At 44.1% G+C, this 19651-nt stretch overlaps 2 protein-coding genes across 2 annotated transcripts in view; both read left to right on the top strand.

The window, feature by feature from the left end:
• On the top strand, positions 1-11271 carry LOC133381569 (zinc finger protein 420-like). Its single transcript, XM_061620839.1, has 6 exons — positions 1-316; positions 5472-5978; positions 6159-6285; positions 6622-6704; positions 6965-7091; positions 8886-11271. Exons 2-6 carry the CDS (start codon positions 5568-5570, stop codon positions 10709-10711), a joined length of 2574 nt encoding a protein of 857 aa, XP_061476823.1. The 5' UTR covers positions 1-316; positions 5472-5567; the 3' UTR covers positions 10712-11271.
• Positions 10763-19651, top strand: part of LOC133378962 (zinc finger protein 235-like) — a 10108-nt gene continuing 1219 nt past the window's right edge. The window contains exons 1-4 of the mRNA XM_061613574.1: positions 10763-10788; positions 11069-11201; positions 11254-11479; positions 19221-19310. Coding sequence (XP_061469558.1) covers positions 10763-10788; positions 11069-11201; positions 11254-11479; positions 19221-19310 — 475 coding nt within the window. The remainder of the gene's footprint in view (positions 10789-11068; positions 11202-11253; positions 11480-19220; positions 19311-19651) is intronic.

Raw genomic sequence — 19651 nt, forward strand, 5'->3', positions numbered from 1 at the left:
GAAAGGGGAGGCTCCGTGTGAGCGACGAAGGGTTCCCGGCTGCGGACACCAAGACAAGCAAGCCCAGCCAGCGTCTTCCCTGCCGCCTCCCGTCTTGGGGCGACGGGAAAGAGGCGCGTCCCGGAGGAGGGAAAAGCCCCGCTGTGCAAAGCGCCTTCCTTGGGGAGAAGAGGAGGTTGGCCGCGGAAGGGTTAAGAGGAAGGGGGGTTTGGGGAGGGGCGAGGCGGAGTCCTCCCGAGCGACTGGCCAGCAGCTTCACCCCCCGCCTTCGCCGCTTTGCAAAGGGCTGCGCTTGGTGCTTCCTTCCAGAGACTGGGTGAGTTCCCCGTGGCGTTATGGGGTGCAGGGGGGTGCCTGGGGAAGTGAGCAGAGGGGGAGACCAGCCAGTGCAATGGGGAGAGAAGGAGGCAGAGCTTCCGATTGGAGGGCGGAGGGTCCCGTTGATCTCGCCCCTTACCTCTCCCCTCTGGCGCGTCTTTGCGCGGGGCCGTGAACGCCTTGGAAAGGTGGGGAGGGATGGGGGGCTCCTGGGGGGGAGAGGGAGGATATGCATTTATATAATTATAATAAAAGTAGGGAGAAAATAGGGAGCGGAGAAAATGCCTCCGCAGAGCAGAGCCGGTGGATCCCAGTTCCTGTGGAGCGCAACGCTGGTGGTCTTCCCTGCACTGCTCGGAGCAGGAGGATGCCCCTGGGGAATCTTTGATCTAAGGATAAAAGGGGAAACCCCAGGATGGTGGAAAATGTGGTGTTTATTTTCAAAAAAAGTCAAAGCGTTTCTGCCACTATATTGTCTTGCCTTTATCAGGGGCTGTAAATAAAATTACAGAGACACACCAAATTATTACACATAATAAGCAAAGTACATTGCAGCATAAAATCATATTCACTAATAGGCAAAAAACCTTGTGGTTTAAGAACGTATCTATAGCCCACAGATCTTTCTATCAAACTTTAAAAAGCAGGAAAATTGGGCAGCTATAGTGAATGCATCATAAGAACATAAGAAGAGCCTGCTGGATCAGGCCAGTGGCCCATCTAGTCCAGCATCCTGTTCTCACAGTGGCCAACCAGGTCAGCAATTTCACATTTGAGTTCTTTGAGAACTCTCGGGTGGATGCCATCCGGGCCCGGTGATTTGTCAGTTTTTATATTGTCCATTAAGCCTAGAACTTCCTCTCTCGTTACCACTATTTGTCTCAGTTCCTCAGAATCCCTTCCTGCAAATGTTAGTTCAGGTTCAGGGATCTGCCCTATATCTTCCACTGTGAAGACAGATGCAAAGAATTCATTTAGCTTCTCTGCAATCTCCTTATCGTTCTTTAGTACACCTTTGACTCCCTTATCATCCAAGGGTCCAATTGTCTCCCTAGATGGTCTCCTGCTTTGAATGTATTTATAGAATTTTTTGTTGTTGGTTTTTATGTTCTTAGCAATGTGCTCCTCAAATTCCTTTTTAGCATCCCTTATTGTCTTCTTGCATTTCTTTTGCCAGAGTTTGTGTTCTTTTTTATTTTCTTCATTCGGACAAAACTTCCATTTTCTGAAGGAAGACTTTTTGCCTCTAAGAGCAGGAGCCCCGACCTCCTCTCTGAGATATTGTACTGCCCTACAAATTGGTCAAAATGCAAACACAATTTGGGTTGGTCTTTCACAGTCCAATCCACTTGCTGTGTAGCTTGGAAGAATTTGGTAACATGCCTCTGAGCATATGGTGAGTGGTGGCAACACCTGCCATCTCCAAAGATGGAGAATTATATTTGTGTATGTTTGTTGGTGTTCTTCTTACTTTGCTTCTTTTCTGTGTTACTAATGTTTCTACAGAGGATCTAATCTAGAACATTTTATTTTCCTCATTATTCATCCTAGAAATCTGTGTCAAATTAATTTTTATGAATTTCAAAGCCTTTTTATTGGCCAATGTCATATGATGGTGAAGACAGCCTTTTGTGTTTCACTATATATATAAGTTTTGTAAGGTTTTGTTTTGAAATGAGCTTATGGGAAGCATCAGAATGGAATGGGGGGTATTTTCAATTTAACATTGCGTAACGTGAAAAATCCATGCTGGCTATAGTATTGTTGCGCGCCTCCCGCAACCATGGTTTGGTTTCCTTTGGGAAGAAGGTCAGCGGAGACTGCGGTGTCTTTATGAAATATGGTTTATTTATTTACACACATTCCAACCTGAGCTTAGGATGGAGGGGTTCAAGGCATCAGCAGTCTAATATCCAGCTTTTCCATCTGGGTACAGGGGCATCCTATAGCCATGATGCAGAGGAATAGCCTCTCTGCGTGCCTGCAGCCCTAGCCATTCTCTAGAACACACCCAAAACTACAAGCACACACCTTTTACTAGCTGCCAGGAGTGGGGGGAAGGCTCTCCTGTAGAGTTTAAAATGACAAAAGGATCTTCCTAGCCCCTTTCACCAGTTGCCAGGGCAACTAAAATAGGCCCATTAACTACCTGGCCACTCTATTTGTTAACAAAGGAGATTCATCTGGCTAGCAGAGCCAGCCTCCTGGGCATAGGATTCCAAATCAGAGGCTGGAAAGGTGACCCACAGAAATCATCTACACACACCCCCAATGCTCGTAACAGTATACTACATAAACTAATCCATACAAAAAAAAAATTGCACTTACATGGACTGGTCTGCAGTATTCTATTCTAGCAAGATTGCTTGAAATGATAGACGACCACAAAGAAGAATTCACATGAACATGCTCATGTATATACATCTCTAAGTCTCTTAATTCCAGTGTAACTAAACATAGGGGAATTAGGTGCAACTGAAGAAAAGAATGCTTGTTTGTTAAAACTTACAAGAGAGGAAGAAATTCCAACCCCTCATTAAGACCAGTGTTTTTAGTTCCAAAATCCATGCTATTTCTCTCCTTAATAAAACATTCCTTTTTTTCCACACTTTTTCTAAACCCCCAAACTTAAAGGAGTGATGACATCTTGTAAAATGCTCCACCAAGGCGAGCCCAGATCTCTTGTTTTTAATATTGCTGAGGTGTTCCCCTATACGTCTTTTGACATTCCTTGATGTTTGGCCTATAAAAAATGACATTGGCAGTGTAACATGTAGAAAACGGATTCAAAGCATATTTTTTGTAATTGACAGGGTTGACACACTCCATCATCTTACATGTGAATTTGCAATAGGCACAATAGGCTTTTAAAATTCTTAAATCCCTAACAAAGTGGAAGCATGTATTTCACTCCTTATCTTCTTGTGTTGCTTTATAATGTCCTCCCAAGCCACATTGTTGTCCTCATTGCTATTATCAAAAATGGATGGTTGCTGTAATAATTTGTCCAAGTGTTCTATAGAGAAACCTATGGTTTCCTTCAAGAGAATCAGGAACATGAGGGATATTTTGATTGGAAGTGAATTTAAGGACAACAATCACCCAGTTTTTAACACCATACCAGGCACAAATGTACCTATGGATCAACATCCCTGCAGGCATTATGCACTTTGCTTATTATGTGTATTAATTAGGTGTGTCTTTGTAATATTATTTGCAGCCTCTGATGAAAGCCAGACAATATAGTGGCTGAAATGCATTGGGTTTTTTTTAAAATAAACACCACATTTTCCAGCACTTTTTTTTATTCCTGGCTTTTTGAATGCTTGCTACTTTCTGCTTTTGAATCTTTGATCTGCCCCAGCAAGGCAGCTCCTTAGCTGGCAGAGGAGTGGAACCTCCATGTGTAGAGGTAGTATACCAGAGAGCAAACGATGCAGGATAATGTTACTTTTGAAATTAAACAATTAAATATATGTCTAAATAATGGAGGGGGAAGGTATAATATAGTTTGAAATGTGATACACATAAAAAATGTAAATGTACTGCCTTCAAGTCGATTCCAACTTATGGCGACCCTGTGAATAGGGTTTTCATGAGGCTGAGAGGCAGTGACTGGCCCAAGGTCACCCAGTGAGCTTCATGGCTGTGTAGGGATTTGAACCGTGGTCTCTTAGGTGGTAGTCCAACACCTTAACCACTACACCACAGTGGCTGTCTCATGTTACACGTAATTGAGCTCAATAAACTGTTTACAAACCTGCAAATTAATCGACCAGTATCTCTGTACTTGAGTGAGAGGACTTCAAGATAGTTGGGGCTGTTTAACTTAGAAGCCAAGGAATGGGAGAGAGATGATAAAGGGGTGTAAAGTTAAGAGACAGCAGATGGAGAAGTTTTCCTCCCTCCCTCACAGTGGTAATACCCAAGGCCATCCAAGGAAGCTGAAGGGGGGAGAGAGATTCAGCACATTGTTAAAACACTGGAAGTCAATACAGCAACATGGCCAGCACTTGGACAGCTCCAAAAGGGGATTAAACTATATATATATATATGTACCACTTTTCAAGTGGGACCTCACACAGTGCTTACAAAGTGTAAGATTATTACATCAATACATATTGATTTTTTAAAAAGTTAAAATAAAATGGAAAAGATACCTTTTTTGTTGTTATTTAAGAAGAAATTATTATTGCCTCAGGGCAAGATGCCCCTGTGGTGAGAGCTGGGGGAGGAAGGGAAAGGCCACTGTCTCTTATTTGTGAAGGACAAAGCTATCCATGTCTCCTAGCAATATTTTTATATGTATATATAGTAGGACCCCACTCATATGGCAGGTTAGGTTCCAGACCCCTGCCAAAAAGCAAAAACTGCCGAAAAGCGGATCAGCTATAGCGTGGGGGTCTGGAACCTAACCCGCTGATCGTACCAGAGGAGGAGAAGATCAGCTGATCTTCCCCTCCTCCGGTGCGATCAGCTCAAGCGGGAGTCTGATCGCCCAGAGGAGGAGGAGATCAGCTGCAGCGAGCTACAGCTGATACTCCCCTCCTCCAGCCAGATCAGCTGGAGAGTGGGGAGCTCCAGCCCCCACTCCAGCTGATCGCCCCACTGGCGCTGTATTAGCAGAACGCCGAAAAGCGGGGCTCTGAGGAGCGGGGCCTTACTGTATATACCACTTAAATGCCAAAATGGCTCCTAGTGGTCATGTCCATTCCCTCCAGCACCAGCAGCTCAATGCCTCTGAATACCAGTTGCTGAGAATCACAAGAGGGAGAATTGCTGTGGCTCATGTCCTGCTTGCTGGCTTCCCAGTGGGGTATCTGGTGGGCCACTGTGAGAAAAAGATGCTGGACTGGATGGGCCTTTGGTCCAATCTAGCAGCCACATTCTTCTTAGGCTCCCATGAGCTGTAGAGGACAGACCTTTGGGAGGGATACAGAACCTTCTGATTCTCAACCAGATTGGAGGCTTTCATCTATGGACCTCATGTGAAGGAAACTCCCTCACAGGTCTCTCACTTTGCTTTGTGTCTTACCATTCAGCTGCCTTTCCTTCTGGAAGATGACCTGGTTGCTACCCAGATTCATCCGCATTTCCTCAGGGAAAGTCTTCCTCTCCTGAAAGTGTCATAAGCAATGTTTTGGCTTTTGTAGGACTTGGTAGTACCCCCAATTGGGACAGTATTTGGCAGAAGAGGAAGGAGTCTCTTGGGTCCTGTTGGAGGCTTCCTTGGAGCACAGAAATCAAAGATGGAAGACTCACCTTGTCCAGAAGCAACAAGAGGTCCATATATCATCCATGCTGGGAGCCCTGAGGAATTCTGGGAAAGAACTGGGCAGATTATCCTGGGTGAGGAGAACACCCTTAGCTCAGATGTACAGTGCCGGCATTTCAGGCTGTTCTACTACAAGGAGGTCAAAGGGCCCCGAGACATTTGCAGCCAACTCCACCACCTTTGCCGTGAGTGGCTGAAGCCAGAGCATCACACAAAGAATCAGATCTTGGACCTGGTGATCCTGGAACAGTTCCTGGCTGTCCTTCCACCAGAGATGGAGAGCTGGGTGAGGGAATGTGGAGCGGAGACCACTTCCCAGGCAGTGGCCCTGGCAGAAGGTTTCCTCCTGAGCAGGGCAGAGGTCAAGAAGCAGGCAGAGCAGCAGGTGTGAGAGAGTTTCATTCTGGCACTTTGAAGGGGCTCAGGATGTGAGGGGGGAGATCTTGTCCAAACCTTTCTGGAAATCATCCACAGAGGAATGTTCCAAATGGCCTGAGGCCTTTTGCAACTATCATCCATTTCGTAATCCATCTCACTGCCTTCAATATCCTCAATGTTGTTTCAGGTGAAGGGTCTGTTTGCAGAAGAGGCCACTGATTTCCTGGAGTCACAAGAGGCGCCATCAGATGCCAGAGAGTGTTCCCTGGAAAGGAGGAACATTCAGGAGAGTGACAGACGTGCCACCTCACTCGGTAAGAATTGACTTGGTCTCCCTCTGTTGATTATGCCAGACATTCATAAGATTCTTTAATGTTCTCCTGAATCTTTGGTGGTGGGAGATGATTCTCTGCAGCCTTTTATACATTTCATCAATGTGTTTTCAGTACTGAGGATTTAAACCACTTCTTGCATTTCTGACCAAGCGTCCCAATGGGAAGATTTGTTCTTACTATAAAATGCACAGGAAGAACCAAAACACGTACGATGGATGGGATATTTTGCAATGTCAGTGTGTAGTTAGACATGCAACACTTAACCTCTGAGACAAGCAGACTCTACTGGCTTCCCACCACTTTTCTCTCTCGCAGGTGTTGAAATGAGGCCAGCAAGACCTCCTCAACCGTCTCTTCTTTGTGATGGAGAGGAAGCAGCTGCTGTGGAAGAGGATCAGGTAGGGGGAAGGATCAGTGGGGGGAGAGAGACTGGGGGCAACCTGGGTGCCTCTGTCCTCCAATCACCTCCCTGGGTCTGAACAAATTTCTCTCCTCTTTGCTTCTGTCAAAGCTGCCCGCTAGGGAGGGTGTGAATGCCACTCGAGGAGGTCTCGTTTCTGCAATGTAGTTCTCAGCCTCCCTTCCTTGATGAGTCTACTGGATATTGGTAGCTAATTATCTTTATATTAGCTATAAATGGGCAAATATTTCCTTTCAGGGTCCCGTATCCTTTGAGGAGGTTGCTGTGTATTTCACTGAGGAGGAGTGGGCTTTGCTGGATCCTGACCAGAGGGCTCTGCACAGGGAAGTCATGGAGGAGAATGGTCGGATTCTCACCTCTCTCAGTAAGGCTCCTGGGCTGCGCCACTGTGGACAATAATGTTTAGAAAATAGAATAGTGAGCATTTTTGAACCAAAGTAGGAATTGAACTCTTCTGCCTTTTCTTTCTCATCGGTTATCATTTTCCCATCCTCATTGAGTAGCTGCATCACCATTTCTTTTCTCTGTCTTTTACTATGGATGTACCTGAAGAAAGCTTTTTTGTTGGTTTTTAGCATCCCTCGCTAGCCTCAGCTCATTCTCAGCTTTAGCCTTCCTGACGCCATCCCTGCAATTCCGTGCTACCTGTCTGTACCCTTCCTTTGTGGTCTGGCCTTCCTTCCACTTCCAGTATATGTCCTTTTTTGTTTTCACGTCATCTCCAAGCTTTCTATGAAGGCACATTTTCTTCTTCTGCTGTCTTCTCCCTTTTTTCCTTGATGGAATTGTTTTTCCATTGTGCCTTTAGAATTTCATCTTTTAGAAACTCACCCATCTTGGACTTCCTTTCTGATTAGGGTTGCTTGCCACAGAACCTAACTTACCATTCTTCTGGGTTTATTAAAATCGGCTTTCCTGAAGTCCAGGGTGCGCATATGGCTACCCTCAGCTTTTGCTCCCTTTACAATCAAGAACTCTAGTATAGCATGGTCACTTTCCTCCAGAGTTCCTGTAACTGCCACTTCATCTACCAAGTCATCTCTGTTGATTAAAATCGAGCCAAGGATAGCCGATCCTCTAGTTGCTTCCTCCACTTTCTGTAGGAGAAAGTTATCTCCAACACAAGTCAGGAATTTCTTGGAGGGGCCATGTTTGGCAGAATTTGTCTCCCAACAGATATTGGGATAATTGAAGTCCCCCTTTACTGCTACATCATGCCTCTTCGAAACATTGGCAATTTGCTTTGCAAATGTTTCATCCTCATCTTCTCCTTGATTGGGTGGTCGGTAGTAGACTCCAATAACCATGTTCCTTTTATTCCTTGCCCCATTTGTCTTAATCCAGATACTCTTGGTGGAGCTACCAAGCTCATCCTCCTGTATTTCTGTGCAGGGATATATAAACATAGAGCACAGCTCCACCTCCATGTCTATTGCTTCTGTTCTTTCTGAACAAGTTACAAATCACTGTATTCCAGTCATGGGAGTCATCCCACCAAGTTTCAGTTATACCTATCAACTCATATTTACTCGCCTTTATTAAGAGTCCAAGTTTGTCCTGCTCTTTTTTAAAGGGCAACCTTCTTAAAAGATATAATTCTTTATCTGGTGTAAGTGAGAACCTCAAAAGGAGTGTGAGAGGGTGAAAGAAGGGTACATTCTCTGTAGCTGGATCTCCCTCAGATAGCTGGGGACCCTGGGTGGCTGGGTGTGGCCATCACATACTTTACTGGAGAATTCAGTGATTCAGCTTGGGATCTTGTGCCTGCCAATCACATGCCCTGACAGTGAATGACAGGTTCCCCCTTTTAAAAAAACATATTTCTATCCTGCCATTGCTCCAAACAGTTCACAAGAGAATGCACAGGGTTCTTCTGCACCATAATCCTGTCAAGTAGGCTAGGCTTCATGAGAGTGTTTCCGGATGTCCACCCACCAAGCTTGATCTCTGAGCTGGGAGCTGAGCTCTGGTCTCCAGACACAGAATCAAATTGTAGAACACCATCTGTCTGTTCAGCTGTTATCAGCAGGAGCTAGATGGATGGTAGGTTTTGCCTCCCAGCTAAGGCTTTTCAGTTATTCCATTGTCAAAACCATTATCTGTGCTTGATTTGAAGATCCCTCAGGCTCTTAACAGTTTTCTTTTATCTTTGCCACAGGTTATGAATGGGAAACTGAGAATCAGGGAGAACTGCATGGGGTGTTCTCCAAAGGAGCCATGTGTATTAAGGGGGAGCAGCAGAGAAGGAGAACTGTAGAAGAAGAGAAGAAGAGAAATAAATGCCCTACTTCTCAGGTCAGTGACTGCCATCAAATCCCGGTCCAAGAAAAAATGGAAAAAAGGAAAGAGACTAATACACAGCTCACTACACATCAAGGAACTCAAAAAGTAGAGAAACCATATAAATTCTTGGAGTGTGGAAAGAGCTTCCATCAGCAGACACATCTCACTTCTCATCAAGGAATTCACACAGGGGATAAAGCATTTAAATGCTTGGAGTGTGGAAAGAGCTTCATTAGAAAGTCTTATCTCATTTCTCATCAAAGACTTCACACAAGGGATAAACTATTTAAATGTGTGGAGTGTGGAAAGAGCTTATTTCGGAAGACAAATTTTACCAATCGTCAAAGAAATCACACAGGGGATAAACCATATAAATGCTTGGAATGTGGAAAGAACTGTCAGAAGGGAGACCTCGCTACCCATCAAAGAATTCACACAGAGGAGAAACCATTTAAATGTTTGGAGTGTGGAAAGAGTTTCACACGTAACTATGGTCTCACTACCCATCAAAGAATTCACACAGGGGACAAACCATATAAATGCTCTGAATGTGGAAAAAGTTTCACTAGAAAGTCTCATCTCAATTCTCATCAAAGACGTCACACAGCGGATAAACCATTTAAATGTGTGGAGTGTGGAAAGAGCTTATTTCGGAAGACAAATTTTACCAATCATCAAAGAAATCACACAGGGGATAAACCATATAAATGCTTGGAATGTGGAAAGAACTGTCAGAAGGGAGACCTCGCTACCCATCAAAGAATTCACACAGAGGAGAAACCATTTAAATGTTTGGAGTGTGGAAAGAGTTTCACACGTAACTATGGTCTCACTACCCATAAAAGAATTCACACAGGGGACAAACCATATAAATGCTCTGAATGTGGAAAAAGTTTCACTAGAAAGTCTCATCTCAATTCTCATCAAAGACGTCACACAGCGGATAAACCATTTAAATGTGTAGAGAGTGGAAAGAGCTTTTTTCGGAAGACAAATTTTACCAATCATCAAAGAAATCACACAGGGGATAAACCATGTAAATGCTTGGAGTGTGGAAAGAACTTCTGTCAGAAGGGAGACCTCGCTACCCATCCAAGAATTCACACAGGGCAGAAACCATTTAAATGTTTGGAGTGTGGAAAGTGCTTCACACGTAACTATGGTCTTACTACTCATCAAAGAATTCACACAGGGGAGAAACCATATAAATGCTCTAAATGTGGAAAGAGTTTCATGGAAAAGTCTCATCTCAATTCTCATCAAAGAAATCACACAGGGGAGAAACCATTTAAATGTTTGGAGTGTGGAAAGAGCTTCACACATAACTATGGTCTTACTACTCATCAAAGAATTCACACAGGGGAGAAACCATATAAATGCTCTGAACGTGGAAAGAGTTTCATTGAAAAATCTCATCTCAATTCTCATCAAAGATGTCACACAGCGGATAAACCATTTAAATGTTTGGAGTGTGGAAAGAGCTTCGTTTGGAAGACAGAGTTTACTACTCATCAAAGAATTCACACAGGGGAGAAACCATATAAATGCTCTGAATGTGGAAAGAGTATCATGAGAAAGTCTCACCTCAATTTTCATCAAAGACGTCACACAGCGGATAAACCATTTAAATGCTTGGAGTGTGGAAAGAGCTTCATTAGAAAGTCTTATCTCATTTCTCATCAAAGACTTCACACGGGATAAACCATTTAAATGTGTACAGTGTGGAAAGGGCTTTGGAGTGTGGAAATATAAATGCTTGGAGTGTGGAAAGAACTTCTGTCAGAAGGGAGACCTTGCTACTCATCAAAGAATTCACACAGGGCAGAAACCATTTAAATGTTTGGAGTGTGGAAAGAGCTTCACACGTAACTATAGTCTCACTACTCATCAAAGAATTCACATGGGAGAAACCATATAAATGCTCTGAATGTGGAAAGAGTTTCATTGAAAAGTCTCATCTCAATTCTCATGAAAGACTTCACACAGTGGATAAACTATTTACATGTTTGGAGTGTGGAAAGAGCTTTTGGAAGACAGAGTTTACTAATCATCAAACAGTTCACACGGAGAGAAACCATATAAATGCTTGGAGTGTGGAAAGACCTATCTGAAGAAAACTCTCACTTTTCATAAAAGAATTCACATAGGAGGAAAATTTAAATGCTTGGAAAGAGCTTCACGCATAAGGACGGTTTCACTTTTCATCAAACAACTCACACGGGCGAAACCATTTACGTGCTTAGAATGTGGAAAGAGCTTCCCACGTAAGGATAGGCTCACTACTCATCAAAGAATTCACACGGGAGAAACCATATAAATGCGATGAATGTGGAAAGAGCTTTGCTCTACAGGCACATCTCACTTCCCATCAAACAATACACACAGGGAAGGAACCATTTAAATGCTTGGAGTGTGGAAAGAGGTTCTTTTGGAAGGCAGACCTTACTACTCATCAAAGAATTGACACAGGTGAGAAACTATATAAATGCTGTGAATGTGGAAAATGTCATGAACGGCTCCCGGTTCAGTTCCAGGACTCTGTTACCAAACCCAGGGCAATTGATCCTGGCAGGGCACAAACCAGCTCCCTGGCCATATAGAGATGGACCCTGTTTTGTCTCAGCCTAACATTTAGGCCCAGAAGCCTGGGTATTGCTTTTGGGGAAAGGGGTGTGTTCCTTGTGATGCCTCTGTATGTATAATACTGTAAATATGGTAAGTACGGGTTTATTAGAGTATATGTGGTAAATAGACTGAGTGTGAGGGGGGAGTACATGGGTTGGAATGTTGAAGAATGTTGTATGATGATTGGTTGAGCGTCTGGGTGTCTGAAGGTATAAATGAGAAGATGACAGTTGTTGGGGTTTTTTGCTGAGAGTGGTTTTGGAGAGGGTTGTAGGGTGGATTGGATTTAGGTGGGTAGTGAGGCAGGTTGTTTATGACTAAGAAATATCAAGAGTAACACATCTTATGAAACCACACGCATGTTGACTGAACCTTTAAGTAATCTTGTTATTCCCTGTGTAAATAAATAAATATTTCTTGGTTTACCAAAATGCCTGATCCTTGGCTGGGTTTTCACAGACCAGAAGGGTGGGCAGGGCATATACCAAGGTTGGGAAACAGTATCAATGGTGGCAGCGGTAAAGAGATAGTGTAACATCGTCAGGTATCCAGAGCAACTCAGGGCTGCATTCTTTATAGGCACAAAGATACAGGGAGGTTGTGGCCTGTAAGAGCACCCAGACACAATGTAGCAATATGCCAGGAGGAGACTAAGGCACAGTTTCAAGGCGATATTGTTTACAGAGAGTGTCAGGTGGTGCCGCCTAGCAGTGGGATCTTGAGAGATCTGTGCTAGGACTGGTGAGAGAACTGTAAAGAGACCAGGACCCTGAGGTGGGATCATGACAGGTGGTGACCACAGGAGGGGTGCTGACATTCCTCTGCTGAGTTCCTCCACAGGAAGTTCAAAGATCTGCCTCAGTGCTTGTAAGTATCCATTTTTGATAGCTTTGCTGTCTGAAAGTGAGTGTGTGTATGCTTGCATTTTTCTCTCTTCCACTTTTAATAAAGCAGTTGTATCTTGTGCCATGGTTTTAGCATTGTTTGCAGTAAATCAAGTAAAGTCGTGAATTGGGAGGAGAGGTGTTTTGGCTGACAGAGTGGAGGCTAAGGTTCTTTGGCCTCTGGGCTGGCAGTGACTTCTCCTGAGTAGTGAAAGGGATTTGAATGCTTGTCTCCCAGGTTATTGTTCAACCCTCTAACCACAATGTCACACTGACTCTCACTATGCTTCCTGCATCTGATGAAGCAGACTAGTCAACAAAAGCTTATGCCATAATAAATGTGCTAGTCTTTATGGGGCTACAAGACTCTTTGTTATATTCAGTCAGTGTAGTCATTAAAGCAGGGTTGGGGAACCTGTGGCCCAACAGATGTTGTTCAACTGCAGCTCCCATCATTCCTGGTGATTTTCTATGGTGTCTGGAGCTGATGAGAGTTTGAGTCCAACAGCACCTGGAGCACTGCAGGTTCCCCAACTCTGCATTAAAGGTAGTCTTCCAGGTCTTCAAAGATCATTCATTATTGCTGTAAAGAGTGTTTGAAAGGCACCTTGTACCTGTTATTGCTAACCCTACACCTACATCATCTTAGGGGAGAAAATCCTGGGAATTGGGTGTGTTTAGGGTGCCTCCTTTGGATTCTCCTGGATCTACCTAAATCACTTAAAATCAGCGTTGTGAAATCCTCCATGCTCACACGGTTTTGCCCTGGTGTTTGGTTAAATGTTTAGTCCAGTAGAATTAATATGGGCCCTCTTGAATTTGGAAGATTTTTACTTTGCATCCTGAGAAAAGCCCCATCAAATTAAAACACATTGATTGTTTTGTGCTGTGGTGGTGCTGGCAAGCACTGGATTGGTGATTTTTACTCTTCAGTCAATAGATACCTAAAGCAATCTTTCATTTGATTATTTGGGAGGTGAGAGGGTGTCCTTGTTTAAAAATCATGCAAATCTATGATGTTTCTTTTTTAATTTCCTGGATCTAACATTTGTCACTTTGTGACTGGCCAGCTCCCTGCAGAAAGTTCAGGATTGGCCACACCATCCCTTGGCACTTGCTCTAAATTCCCAATGTACTCATAGGTCCCAAAAGGCTGGAGACCCCAGCTAACCAAAAGGGATAGGAATGTTCAGCTCCTTTGCCTAACTTAGCAGATGTGCTCCAATTCACTTCTTAGCCTTAGCAGAAATATATTTAGTTTCCACCAGCTGAGCTCCACCGGGGTCCTTCCTCAAGTGCTGCCTAGCAGCGGCCATTGCATCAGGCTGCAGGGCCTCTCCATCTCCTCTCCTGGAAAGATCAGCAATATTTGGTTCCTTTGCCTCTCCTTGAACTCTTTCCATTCCAGCTGGTCATCACAGGAGCTCTGTAATGAAGAAATAGTGCCTGGGTTGTATCTCTCCCTCGAGGTTGCATTTCCCCTTTGACTAGCTGGAAATACCTGGCGTTGCTCAGCAGTTTTAAGAAACAAAACAAAAATTGAGATTTGTAGATAAATAATGCAATTTTTTTAGTTCTGTACAGCCTCTCCTCAAACCTGTCTTGGGAACACTCAGTCAGGCTCAATTTTGTGAGGTGGCTAATATTTAATTTGAGGTTTTCAAACCATGTACAGTCAAGATGGCATGGGGGGGCGCTGTGCCTCCTCTCCCTCTCCTGACCCCACTGGAGAGAGAGCAAGAGGGGTCAATCCTTCTGGGTTTTTAACCTTTAAATCCCTATACGGTTTCGGACCAGTCTATCTAAAGGAGCGCCTCCAGCATCAGCAAAGATGCCGCTCAACAAGATCAGCCTCAGAAGACCTTCTCTCGATCCCACCGGTTAAAATGGCCAGACTGGTGAGGACCAGAGAGAGGGCCTTTTCAATAGTGGCTCCCACCCTATGGAATTCTCTCCCAAATGATCTCCGTCATGCTCCTTCGATGATGAGCTTCCGCCGGACTTTAAAGACCTGGTTTTTCAGACAAGCCTTTGGGTTGGGTTAAGTTTCAATTATTGGGTTTTTATATTTTAATATTGTAATGTATAATGTATTTTACTTGTACGTCGCCCAGAGTGGCTGGACAACCAGCCAGATGGTGCGACTAATAAATATAAATATAATAATAATAATAATAATAATAATAATAATAATAATCCTTCTGGGTGCAGCTTCATCAATGTTTTCTCTTTGGGGGATCCTTGTGCTCCATTCTGTCCTTTCTCACAACAAAGTTCAAGGTGAAATATAAGTATTTTGATCACTTTCAGAAAAAGGAATCACCTGTGAAAACCTTTATAGGTTGTTCGGAAAGCCTCTAAAATTATAAGAACATAAAAAGAGCCTGCTGGATCAGGCCAGTGGCCCATCTAGTCCAGCATCCTGTTCTCACAGTGGCCAACCAGGTGCCTGGGGGAAGCCCACAAGCAGGACCCGAGTACAAGAACACTCTCCTCTCCTGAGGCTTCCGGCAACTGGTTTTCAGAAGCATGCTGCCTCTGACTAGGGTGGCAGAGCACAGCCATCACGGCTTAGTATCCATTGATAGCCCTGTCCTCCATGAATTTGTCTAATCTTCTTTTAAAGCCATCCAAGCTGGTGGCCATTACTGCATCTTGTGAGAGCAAATTCCATAGTTTAACTATGCGCTGAGTAAAGAAGTACTTCCTTTTGTCTGTCCTGAATCTTCCAACATTCAGCTTCTTTGAATGTCCACGAGTTCTAGTATTATGAGAGAGGGAGAAGAACTTTTCTCTATCCACTTTCTCAATGCCATGCATAATTTTATACACTTCTATCATGTCTCCTCTGACCCGCCTTTTCTCTAAACTCAAAAGCCCCAAATGCTGCAACCTTTCCTCATAAGGGAGTCGCTCCATCCCCTTGATCATTCTGGTTGCCCTCTTCTGAACCTTTTCCAACTCTATAATATCCTTTTTGAGATGAGGCGACCAGAACTGTACACAGTATTCCAAATGCGGCCGCACCATAGATTTATACAACGGCATTATGATATCGGCTGTTTTATTTTCAATACCTTTCCTAATGATCGCTAGCATGGAATTTGCCTTTTTCACAGCTGCCACACACTGGGTCGACATTTTCATTGTGCTGTCCACTACAACCCCGAGGTCTCTCTCCTGGTCGGTCACCGCCAGTTCAGACCCCATGAGCGTATATGTGAAATGAAGATTTTTTGCTCCAATATGCATAATTTTACACTTGTTTATATTGAATTGCATTTGCCATTTTTCCGCCCATTCACTCAGTTTGGAGAGGTCTTTTTGGAGCTCTTCGCAATCCCTTTTTGTTTTAACAACCCTGAACAATTTAGTGTCGTCAGCAAACTTGGCCACTTCACTGCTCACTCCTAATTCTAGGTCATTAATGAACAAGTTGAAAAGTACAGGTCCCAATACCGATCCTTGAGGGACTCCACTTTCTACAGCCCTCCATTGGGAGAACTGTCCGTTTATTCCTACTCTCTGCTTTCTGCTTCTTAACCAATTCCTTATCCACAAGAGGACCTCTCTTATTCCATGACTGCTAAGCTTCCTCAGAAGTCTTTGGTGAGGTACCTTGTCAAACGCTTTTTGAAAGTCTAAGTACACTATGTCCACTGGATCACCTCTATCTATATGCTTGTTGACACTCTCAAAGAATTCTAATAGGTTACTGAGACAGGACTTTCCCTTGCAGAAGCCATGCTGGCTCTCCTTCAGCAAGGCTTGTTCTTCTATGTGCTTAGTTAATCTAGCTTTAATAACACTTTCTACCAGTTTTCCAGGGACAGAAGTTAAGCTAACCGGCCTGTAATTTCCAGGATCTCCTCTGGATCCCTTTTTGAATATTGGCGTTACATTTGCTACTTTCCAGTCCTCAGGCACGGAGGAGGACCTGAGGGACAAGTTACATATTTTAGTTAGCAGATCAGCAATTTCACCTTTGAGTTCTTTGAGAACTCTCGGGTGGATGCCATCCGGGCCCGGTGATTTGTCAGTTTTTATATTGTCCATTAAGCCTAGAACTTCCTCTCTCGTTACCACTATTTGTCTCAGTTCCTCAGAATCCCTTCCTGCAAATGTTAGTTCAGGTTCAGGGATCTGCCCTATGTCTTCCACTGTGAAGACAGATGCAAAGAATTCATTTAGCTTCTCTGCAATCTCCTTATCGTTCTTTAGTACACCTTTGACTCCCTTATCATCCAAGGGTCCAATCGCCTCCCTAGATGGTCTCCTGCTTTGAATGTATTTATAGAATTTTTTGTTGTTGGTTTTTATGTTCTTAGCAATGTGCTCCTCAAATTCTTTTTTAGCATCCCTTATTGTCTTCTTGCATTTCTTTTGCCAGAGTTTGTGTTCTTTTTTATTTTCTTCATTTGGACAAGACTTCCATTTTTTGAAGGAAGACTTTTTGCCTCTAAGAGCTTCCTTGACTTTGCTCGTTAACCATGCTGGCATCTTCTTGGCCCTGGCGGTACCTTTTCTGATCTGTGGTATGCACTCCAGTTGAGCTTCTAATAGAGTGTTTTTAAACAACTTCCAAGCATTTTCGAGTGATGTGACCCTCTGGACTTTGTTTTTCAGCTTTCTTTTTACCAATCCCCTCATTTTTGTGAAGTTTCCTCTTTTGAAGTCAAATGTGACCGTGTTGGATTTTCTTGGCAATTGGCCATTTACATGTATGTTTAATTTAATAGCACTGTGGTCACTGCTCCCAATCGGTTCAACAACACTTACATCTCGCACCAGGTCCCGGTCCCCACTGAGGATTAAGTCCAGGGTTGCCGTCCCTCTGGTCGGTTCCATGACCAACTGGTCTAGGGAATAGTCATTTAGAATATCTAGAAACTTTGCTTCTTTGTCATGACTGGAACACATATGCAGCCAGTCTATGTCCGGGTAGTTGAAGTCACCCATTACTACCACATTTCCTAGTTTGGATGCTTCCTCAATTTCATATCTCATCTCAAGGTCTCCCTGAGCATTTTGATCAGGGGGACGATAGATCGTTCCCAGTATTAAGTCCCTCCTGGGGCATGGTATCACCACCCACAACGATTCTGTGGAGGAGTCTGCCTCTTTTGGGGTTTCGAGCTTGCTGGATTCAATGCCTTCTTTCACGTATAGAGCAACTCCGCCACCAATACGTCCTTCCCTGTCCTTCCGATATAGTTTATATCCAGGGATAACCGTATCCCACTGGTTTTCTCCATTCCACCAGGTCTCCGTTATGTTCACTGTGTCAATGCTCTCCTCTAAGACCAAGCACTCCAGTTCTCCCATCTTGGTTCGGAGGCTCCTAGCATTAGCGTACAGGCACTTGAAAGCAGTGTCTCTCTTCAAGTGTCTTTGGCACTTGTGGTTTGGCCTGTGGTAATTTTGCCCTTCTGAATTGATATCCTGTGCCCCTGCTCTCACAATGCCTACTTCTAGGCCTACCCCTTTTAAAATTTCATCATTTCTTTGGTTTTTATCCCAGGGGGGAGGTTTATTCCGAACTGGACCTTTCTCAGTTCTGTATCCTTTAAAGATACAGAAGACCTCTTGGTTGCCAGGCCCAGCAGGGGAAGGAAGAATTCCACCTTGTGGTTTTTCCTATTATAGGGTTTCAAGAACACCTGCACTTGGCTGAATTTTCTCCTAAAGATACAGGATCAGTCTCAGGCCATGAACCTGGCAACCTTAGCTTAGAGGCACACTGGAACAAGGGTCCCCACCCTGCAATATCAAACACACACACACACACAAATCAATCTTCACATTTTTATATAATTGAGCTTTCAAAACCCAACTACAGAGACTAGAGCTATTACTCAAATGTCTGTTGTTATGTTTCCCATCAATTTTTCACAACTGTGAGCATTTCTAATGAGCTCATCTCCACAACCACCCTAGGAGGCTCAGTCACTATTCTGGTTTACAAAGGAGAAACCAAGGCTATTCAGGCAAGACTCACCACTGACCCAAAAGCCAAGACAGTCAGCTGTAGAGGATTTCTGTAGGAACAGGAAGTGCAAGCATGAGCACAGAAGGAAAAAATGATCTTCCCCCTTGACAAGTCAACCACCTTGCAAGTAATGGGCAGTTGCATTGCAGATGCTTATGAATGGGAACAGAAGGGAAGCTCATGTCCCATGTGTGCTGGCTACCCGTTTGCGTGCATGCACATCAGTTGGTTGGGCCATTGCAGGTGATTAGATAGCGGTTGCTCTCCAAGAAGCTCCGGTTCAAAAGCGCTGTTTCTGTACTGCTTGCGTCCAGGTGAGTGAGTGGCAATAGGTGTGGCAGAGCTAGGTGAGGGCCAGAGCTTGGCAGTAATTTGTTAGGGAAAACGAATTACTCATAACATTACTTTTTTGAGGAACGGATGGGTAATTTCTTTACATTTTGCTTGTCATAGAATGAGTAATTTTATTACTTTTGAGGTGTAACTTTAATGTTTCCAGTGTTACTTTTATTGGGGGGCGGGAGAGCAGGGGAAGTCTGCTGCTGCTGTGATTTGTGGACGAAAGTCCATGTGCCTCATAATGGGCTTCTGCACAGCGTCGCTCTTCCCTCGTGCTCTGTGGGTGTTAGGAGGCAACGAGGGAGAAGGTGGAGAGCGAGACGGTGGTGGAGTGGAGAGAAAAATAAAAATTGTTTCAAAACTGGTGTTGAAGAATGGAGTGGAGGGAGAAAGCCAGAGGGCAAGGACGTGGATGAAGGAGGAAAAGGAGGCAGCAGCGGAATGGAGATGAAGAACTGTGGAGGTGAGAGAGGATGATGTGTGTGTGAATACTTTCTTTGCACTTAACTTGGGCACATATGCCTTAATTGGTGATAGGGCAGGGTCCAGGAGCTGACTGAAACATGAGAGAGACTGTGCATGCTGCCTGAGAGAAAGTGTGTGCGTTAATTCTGTGCTTGCACTGAGCACGGGAAGCTGCTTCTGCTGCCCTTCCTGGCTACTTTGCTCCATTTGAAATGTTTAAAACTTTTTTGTGTGGCAGGGGGAAAATGTTTGCTTGGGCGTGTGTGAGCAACAATGCTTGCTAGCTGAGAGTGTGTGTTAATTCTGTGCTTGCACTGAGCGTGGGAAGCAGCTTCCGCC

Source organism: Rhineura floridana, chromosome 3 (genome assembly GCF_030035675.1).
Source record: "Rhineura floridana isolate rRhiFlo1 chromosome 3, rRhiFlo1.hap2, whole genome shotgun sequence".
NCBI lineage: Eukaryota > Metazoa > Chordata > Lepidosauria > Squamata > Rhineuridae > Rhineura > Rhineura floridana.